Genomic DNA, 9258 nt, shown 5'->3' on the forward strand with positions numbered 1-9258 from the left:
TATATATATACAATCTTATATATCGGAAGCACGATTGCACTGTGGTAAGGCACAATGCTTCTATCTCCCAGGGCCTGGGTTCGAATCTTTATCGAATATTTTTTGTTAAACAGAACTAATCCTTCCATTCTAATAATTATCCACATTAAACAAACCTCTAATGTTAATTGAAAAAAAGTTATATAGTGTCAAAGTTCCACATTTTTAGTATCTATAAATGTTTTGTTCGATAAGAACAGTATTTTTTTAGAGTTCTGTTAGCCCCCCTAAGAGTTATACAATTATCCTCTATAATCAAAGTTTTAAAGTTGATATAATTTTAAGAGTTATAGCAAATTAAAATTGCACCAAATCGTGATTGCCACGCATATCCTTGAATAGTATTCGACATGTTTTAAACAACAGAACTATTTCTTTTAATGATAGAGAACTCTAGAGCTTAGAGGGGGTACCAGACTTTAAAAAAATTCAAATGTTTAGAGGTAAAAGCATATTCTCCCGATTATCCCTATGTATGAAATCCTTATCTTTTCTGTTCACTTTCACTCCATATTTTCTCTTAAATGGTGAAATATCTTTTTAGCACAATACTTGTATGAAAAATAAGTTGAAGAAAATTGTCTCATGAAAAAAAAATACTTAAACACGAAGGTAGGGTGAGAACCCATTCATCTAATTTAAACAACCGAGTTGGATCGAATTACAAAAAAATCGAAACAGGTACTTATAATATAATTTTTAGAAAGGTGGTTTCTGGAAGTGTAGAAGAGGACTGGATAGGAGAGTATCCAAAAGCCCTTTGACCAGAGTAAAATCCTTCTCCCTCCAAAACAACTTAATTGGGCTCTGGGTGGGATCCCACTCGTATCTTGTGGACTTAGGGTTGAGGTTCAAGGCTTACCCAATGTCATTAACCTTGAAAATGTTCAAAATATGTAATAATTGCCTTTTTGCAGACAATTTGGGTGGGAATGCAGCCTGTCACCCCTTATTCGCTCTAGGGATGGTTCGTGGGAAAAGAATAAATTTCAGGAAGAGTAAATTTTAATCAACGATACCATTTTTGGTTTCAAGAAAAGAAAAAAAATTGTTGCAAGAACCTTTCAATTCTTGTAGGCTGGTAAATGAATTGTGATATGTTTTAAGAGTTAACCTTTAATGTAATAATTTTTCACGTTTTATACTGCTAAGGCAACTCATTTTAGTTGTTTATGCTAGTTAGTAATACGATTGAGTGATGTACCAATACAGTGACAAGATTCACATAGTATTATAAAGAATACAACAAAAACTGTAATATCACAGATAATGATAATTAATCATATAATATAATTGATGTAATGATAGTATGATTAGATCTTCTTATAATAAATTGTGAATAGACTGGATACTGAACAGGACGATAAATTATAAAAAGTAATTTTTTAAAAATTTATTTATTACCATTTACAACTGTACATTATAATACATTTAGTAAATTTGATCTCAGTTAAAATGGAGTGTTACAGGCGTGTAGAGAAACTACCCATTGGTAGCACTCTAATGACGTTTTACATTAGCAGGTCTCGTAGCCATCTTCTTTACAAGCGTTACAAACCCTTCATGGGTTATAGTGTTACAGATTTATATTTTTTATTAATTTAATGAGATATATAAATTTAACTATATATTTTATGTTCCGAATTCATAATATTTTGTATAATATATGATAGTATTTAAATGACTCAAGTCCGAGTTGAGAAACTTCAGTATTAGTTAAATATGTCATAATAATTATTTCTTTTAATAATCGATTCGTAACATATAATTCGTCAAAAATATTAAAAATAAAATTTTGTGCGCAAGGGTAAGGAAAAGAATCGAATTGATATCATAGGTCATAGGAAATAAAAAAGTGTTAATTATATATGAGAGGTTTTTATCAACTTTCTTATGAAAATAATTCACTTTCTGAAACAATTAAAATTTTCTTCTTTCAATTCGATGTTAAAAAATTTGCGCTTTCAATAAAAAATTAACTTATCTACACTAGACGGTCTCATGATAATTTAAAAAAAGAATTCTAAATGTTCATATATCAAAATCTAGATAGGAAACTCTTTATAAATAAATATATATGTATGTATTTATAACGGTCCTTCTAATAACCACTATTAACAAAAATTTAGTTAAGATAATCTTACTCCAAGAAATAATTCCGTAAAGAAGATTTCCAAAAGCTGTGTTGAATCTGGTAAGCCAATCTAAGTTTGCGGCAACTTGGCCGATTCGGGTGGCCATCTTTGTTGATCTCAGGAACACCTCTACTACGGCTCCTTCTCTTCGCCCGGGTACAACCATTAGCTGGTCTCCGTTTCTTATATTTGCAGCAAACCTGATCTGCAATGGTTGGACATTGCTGTTCGTCAACAACAAAGGATGACAATCAGGTCTTGTAGAAATAATTTCTTTGAATGTAAGGAGAAAGAAAAATTTGATCAAATAGTCTATGAGGAAGTCAGAGAAACGTGAGAACGATATAATTGATCAATAAAAATTCTGTATGTTATAAATATATTTAAATTTTTGAAAATATAAGAAAAAAGAATATTTATTAAAACACAATTAAGATATAATTATTATTTTGTTAAATACACACATATATTTTTTTTTTATCACGAATCGGCCACTAAGGACCACGCGAATATTGGTTAGGCTTCTTTAGGAGTCTTGATTTTCTTTCTTCCCATCACAGCTTCATGATCCTCGACTGTCTTTATTTTTTTTCTTCGGACCAATTCGTGCCCCTCTTTTTTCTTCTTCCAATATTGGTGATATTTTTCAGTATTTTCCTATATGTGTATCTATCTAAAGAGTCGGGATCTGAAATTTTATATCCTCGTATAACCTCCCATGCGTAACTAAAAATTTGGTTAAAGATCTTTTTGTTCAGTCTTTCCTCCTTCATCTTTTACATGTGCCCATAGAACACCAGCCTTCTGATTCTTATCTCGGTTTCCAGGTCTTTGATTTTTTTATAGATCTCTTAGTTAGATCTTCGCCTGTAACCTTCTTGTGTTTTCCTGGGCCCACAGATTTTTCTTAAGATCCTTCTTTCTATTTTTAGTAGCTTTTCTAATTTGGGTTCGCATGCAGTCTCAACGCCGTATAAAATCATAGGCCTTATCACATCGTTGTAATGCCTTAACTTTGCATTGGAGGAGAGGTTCTTTTTATTGTAAATTTTACCTGTTTGAAAGCTTAGATTTTCTATCAGATGCTCTCTTTCTCAGAACCGTTGTGACATTATATTATTTCCCCCAAATACTTACATCTTCTGGTTACTTTTAGTTTTCCATTTTTAGTGATTACTGCTTCCTTTTTTATAATTTACTTCAGTAGTCATGAGCTCTGTTTTTTCATATGATATTTGTAGGCCTGCTTTTTCTGCTATCATTTCCAGGTTATTTATTTGAATATTAGCCTTTTCCTCTGATTCTGCCAACAGTGCTAGATCGTCTGCAAATCCCAAGCAACTCACTTTTATGTGATTTCTATTGTTCCCTACAATAGCTCCTCATGATTTTATCCAGGACTATATTGAAAAGTATGGGTAAGTATGAAAAGTATAAATAAACACAAATATTTATAGAGTAAAAATAAAAACGTCTGCCAAGCACATATGATTTCTTTAGCGGAGATTGCATTTCATGAAAATATTCTTTTTCTGCACAGTTGACATTTCCAGGTTAATGATTTGTCGTTTAGCGACAAAAATTATTGGACAAGCCAGGTTTTAAATACAAGTGTATCGAAGATCCATTACATTTGTCAGCATGGTAAACGTACAAATTTACGATTTCGGACCAGCCACTTTCGAAATATAGGTATACAAAGGAAACGCAAGTATAAATCCATTGCACATGCGTAAGCAAAAGCTCAGAATAAACTTTGTTGAAATTGTTATAGGACTATCCGCATAATCACTTAAAAGTCACATCAAACTCAGATTAACAATAGTAAGTATTGTGCCTGAAATAAAATTTGACTACAGATACAGACTACAATAGCCCAATAGTCTTCTACTCTTTGCCTCGCCATCCTGTTCTTGGTCGTTCTCTCCAACTTTTGTGTTCCCTGGATATCCTCTCTGAAGCGATTTAGGGCAACCTTCTCCTATCAAGAATGACAACACGACCAGCTCACCTCCATTTCAGATGATGTGCTTCAACCTCCATTCAGTAAACATTTAATTTTAATCCTAGATTGTACTTTCTGTTGCTGATGAGGTCTTTTCTTTTGATACCTATCATACTTGTATTATCATATTATCATACTTCTATCAAAATTGCAGTTGCGTCCTCGCTAATTTTCATAATTATTTTCTGTTGTCAACAATGTCTGAGATCCATACAAAATTACCGGTTATTTATCTAAAAACTTTCCATTTGATCATGGAAGTAGTTGATTTTTTTAAAATAATTTATTTATTGTTATTTACAACTGTATAAAAATACATACTAGTAAATTTGCTGTAGGTGACATAATGACATGATACAAACATGTAGAGTATCTAGCCATTGATAGAACTCCAATAACATTCCTAGAGGAGAAAATTTCGAGGCCATCTTCTTTTCAGACACCTAGGAGGATTATTATGTAATGAAGGAGAAGCCAGGTTAGAATTAAGTGGATTTGGGTGGTTAGAAAGTCTATCATGGAAAAAATGGTATCAGGTTCTGGTTAAATCGGCAACATATAGGACAATGAGGTCCTGACGGAGGACTTGATTTTTGACAAATTAAGGAGCATTAAGGATTTTACGAAGGATTTTGGACTGTAAGGATTGGATTCGGGAGGAATTCGTTGGTTTAGTGGAGCCCCAATACTCAACTCCGTATGTCCAGATAGGCCTTTTAATAGTAACGCAGATTAGTCTTTGGTAATGGATTGGAAATTTAGACCGTTAATCTAGTAAATGTAATAGTCGGAATCGACGAGCACTTTCCTGTCTTTTATGAGGATTCCATTTCAGTCGTTTGTCCAGATGAGTTGACTTTTAAAAATGTTTTTCATTCAGCATTATTTTTTTCATCTCATGTTAATCCTTCCATTTATTTAATATTTTTGATCTTTAGATTAGATGGAAAGTCCTAGATAAATATATTGCTCATCAAAACTTTTTTCCTGGTTAATAACGTTGATCTCTCCTTTCTATGAATTTGTCACTATCGTTCTTTTATCGATATTATTATTCATCCCCGTGGATTCACAATTATTTATTTCCTCTCAGTTAATGAATAGACGAAAATAAGTATATGGTCCGCAAACCTGATATTCGATAACTTAGTAGTAGTAACGTAGCTATCTGTAGTTGTGTCACTGCCTTCCCAATTTAGCTTATTGACTACATAATTTAGCAGGCAGCTGAATAAAATATATTTATATTCATTTAAGAAGTCCAAAAAATAAAATAAAACACTTTCACTAATTTTTTTTTTCAATTTTACTAAAATTCTTAGCAAATATTAAGGGACAACTTGGGAGGGGGTGCCCTTGTCCACCTCAAGGTTGACCAGCCCCCCATTTAACAAATTATGCTGCTGTTCAATTAATTCCACTCTTTGTTGCTCATATTGTATAACTGAAATTTAAATATATTCTGAAGTTCAGATTGTATTATTTTTTTTTCAATACAGTATAAATTTAGTATAAAAATATTTTAAGTCATTATCTCAGCACTCTAAATTGCGCTTTAATTCAGTACCTCTTTTTCCTATAAATTGCACTGAATTTTGATTCCGTCTTTGCTCTTATGCCTTGACAGAGCCACGTACAATTGTCCATGAGTAAATATTGTTTCCTTCGATCTAACACATAAACCGTCTTTTTAACTATGCCCTAGTGATGATTTTCGCCCTTTTTTATTTGTTCTTCATCAGTTAAACGCATTTTTTGATGGCCCATTTTTATTACTCCGTCTTATATGTAAAATAAAATATTACTCTGTTATCATATGTAAAATAAAATATTACATGGTGATGACTAGAACCATTTTTTATATATAATAGAGAGATAAAATAATGAATGGGGCATTGTTATAAAAAAAAATTCCTTCAATCGAATTTGACTGGAATATTACCGCAGATCGTTAGATCGGTTTGATGGTGCCTTGAAAAAAAAAGATTGAAAAAGTACGAATTTTTTTCTCCACCGGCTAGAATGTTCGTATGTTTTATTTCTAATGAAGGTGAAAGTTATAAGATCATGTATAAAGGTAAGAACAAAAATTATTAAATACTAATATAAATATTTACTTGTAATTATAAAATAAAATAATAATAAAGTCGTTTAATTGATTCATTGATGGTGTTTTCAAGTTTTTGCTTTCTCAACCAACTGTGCTATAATAAACAATTATTTTTTTAGAACAAACAATTAGCTGTGAGACTTTAAGTACAGCAAGGAGGGGATAGATAGAGGCAGGTCTAAAGGTTACTAGCATAAATTTATTAATTAATTGTTATGTTTTAAAAAGACTCAAATTTCTTAAATCATTCTTAATTATAATAATGAATAATTAATTTGATCTATTACATGAACATTAATAAAAAATCCCGTATTGGTTCGATAAGAATATTATATTGTTTCTTATATTTATTTTATTTATTTGTTTTTTTTACTACAAAAGCAGTTTCTTGGAGGAAATGAACTGTGCCAATCGATTTCCGAATGAACTTTAATCCGTAAGTTCCAAATCCTTCAGCAGGATAGTGGGATATAAATTGCAAATTGACAGACACAAATTAATCATATTAAAACATATTGGTATTTCTTAAATAACAGGAAATTTTCCTCAAAACCTACCTCCAAACAATAGTTCTTAGCTGAAATTACAACCAAGCAAAAGTTGAACGCAAATTTTACTAATAAAGTATTAATTTAAAATTTTTGAACCCATTATAAAATAAAATGCAATACTTTTTTTTAATTCAAACAAAAGTAATTAACAGGAAGGGCCGCCCATAGCACAGTGGTTAAGACACAGTCTTACCAATTTGATGTCTATTGGCGGTGCCGGTTCGAATCCGGGCTGAAATGAAACGTTGACTTTTTTCATTGAGTGGCGGTCCCACAAAATGAAGAACTTTTACCCCCAACCATGGTTAGGCAGTATATGACTCCAATGGGAGTCTTGGCTGGAAAAAAAAAAAATTAACAGGAACTAATAATAAATCCACGAAACTTTTGATTCAAAATGTACAAAGCGTTTATATTTCATTTTCGGTCGGTTTATGAGAAATAAATAAGAGTTGAAGTGGGTGGACAACATCACATTTAGAACTTTAGAGGATAAAAAATATTTCTAATTTCCGGAAGATATTAAAACATTCACGATTTAAGTCCTACTTTGAGGTTCTGCTCATTAAAATTGTTTGTGTTTATTTATTTTTTTGTGTGGGATATTTTGAAGTATCAGACAGTTCTAAACCGAATAAAATTAGTTTAAATAGTTGTAAAACTAACAACTGAATATTGCAAACAGTTTTTCCAAGTTTATGAAAATAAAAGAAAGCTGTATTTGAATTTGAAAAAATTTACTATGGGGCAGGCTTGACAAAGATAACAAAGTACTCATGGAAAATAAAATATTAGAAAAATATTAATTCATCATATCTCTAAGAAAAAAATGTTTCCCACTGCCTTATTATAACCAAAATGTATGTACAGTAAATTTGTAAATCATTTAATTGAAGAGGAACTAGCAAATTATCTGTTGTGTAGCAATCAATCATATAATTGATCAATCATATATCTCTATTCTGAATAGAACCTAATCAAACATCCCAGTGTTTGTCTTATTGTGAACTGTATGAGATCTTATTTCTTGTATTGCTTATTTTTATTGTTTATTGACCTGGATATTGTTTTTTTGACTTATTGCCCCACCATTTAGTGCGACATATTGCGAGACGATGAAATTAGCTTTATTGCTTAAGTAAATCTCTTTTTTGTTTAAATCTTGTTCGATCTTCGATTGAAATGGCTTTACAGTTAATAATAATTTTCTTATTTTTGAATATTGTTTATAAGAATCGATTTAATGTATTTAAATGCCTCGTGATTTATCTTAGACCGGTGCAGAAGTTGCTGTTGCAGAAATGTATTCGAGTGGGAGTTTCGGAGAATCACTTAGCGATTTTGGCATGAATATATACTTACCTTCGGCTACAGGCATCATAAATCTAAAACATATATCATCTTTGCATGATTCACAATACTGGGGCTTTTTCCGTCTTGGCGTCCTGATAATTCTTTGTTGACTCATTATTAAAACATTGTTTATATGTTTAATTTAATTAAAAATTATGTAACTATCGCCATAAAACTATGGCGTCTTGAAATTCCCTGTTTTCTCCTTATTAATTAATTATGAAATTCTTTAATATTTATTCGTTTTTTATTACTGCTTATAATGAGATATGGTTAATTATTACAAAAAGAAAATTAAAGGTGATTCAGAGGAGGATTTTTAAAAATTCGGCACTTAAATCCTGTCAAACTAATTCGATTTTGAAGACAACGTTATTGTTTATTAATATGATGAGTTTCATCAACATCGTTGCAGCCGTTATGGATAAAATGGTAAAATCAATAATACAAAGTGGTAACCTATTTGTCGATTTTTGCGACAAACTTGTGATGTCAAAGGCATGTGCCCATATATACATTTTGTTACGGGCAATAATTTGGTTCTTAGGAAGATAGGCTTGTTTAAAAAAATAAATAAATTTAATCCTTGACTGAAAAGACAATTGCTAAATTTCGACCATTACAGCACTTACTAGACAAACGGTCTAAACTTCCAATCCATAACAAAAGACTGATCTACATGACAATTATAAGGCTTATCTAGACATACGGAGTTGAGCTTTGGTGTTCCACTAAATCTTTGAATCCCTCTCGTATCCAATCCTTACAATACAAAATCATTCATAAAATCCTTAATGGTCCTTACTTTGTCACAAATAAAAACATCTATAAAGACCTTTATGCTCCATATGTAACCGATCTAGCCCGTATCAGATAAGAATCCTTCCACTATAAACTCACTAAACATTAAAACCAGCTAGTTTCTAATCTTATTGTATATATTATTTTATCATTATGTTATTTTATTTATTTATTTTTCATACAGATAGTTTGATTATGTTCATCTTGTTTATTCTTTTGTTTGTATATATTTTAAGTTTTTTTTTATTTATTTTTTATTTTATT

The 9258-nt window shown here is 30.9% G+C and overlaps 1 protein-coding gene across 1 annotated transcript in view; it reads right to left on the reverse strand.

Moving 5' to 3' along the window:
* Positions 1–8308, reverse strand: part of LOC136797117 (synaptogenesis protein syg-2-like) — a 188688-nt gene extending 180380 nt beyond the window's left edge. The window contains exon 1 of the mRNA XM_067052762.1: positions 8203–8308. Coding sequence (XP_066908863.1) covers positions 8203–8308 — 106 coding nt within the window. The remainder of the gene's footprint in view (positions 1–8202) is intronic.
* Between the last annotated feature and the right edge of the window lie 950 nt (positions 8309–9258).

This window comes from Halyomorpha halys, unplaced genomic scaffold (genome assembly GCF_000696795.3).
Source record: "Halyomorpha halys isolate HHAL.00 unplaced genomic scaffold, Hhal_1.1 Scaffold367.1, whole genome shotgun sequence".
Lineage (NCBI taxonomy): Eukaryota > Metazoa > Arthropoda > Insecta > Hemiptera > Pentatomidae > Halyomorpha > Halyomorpha halys.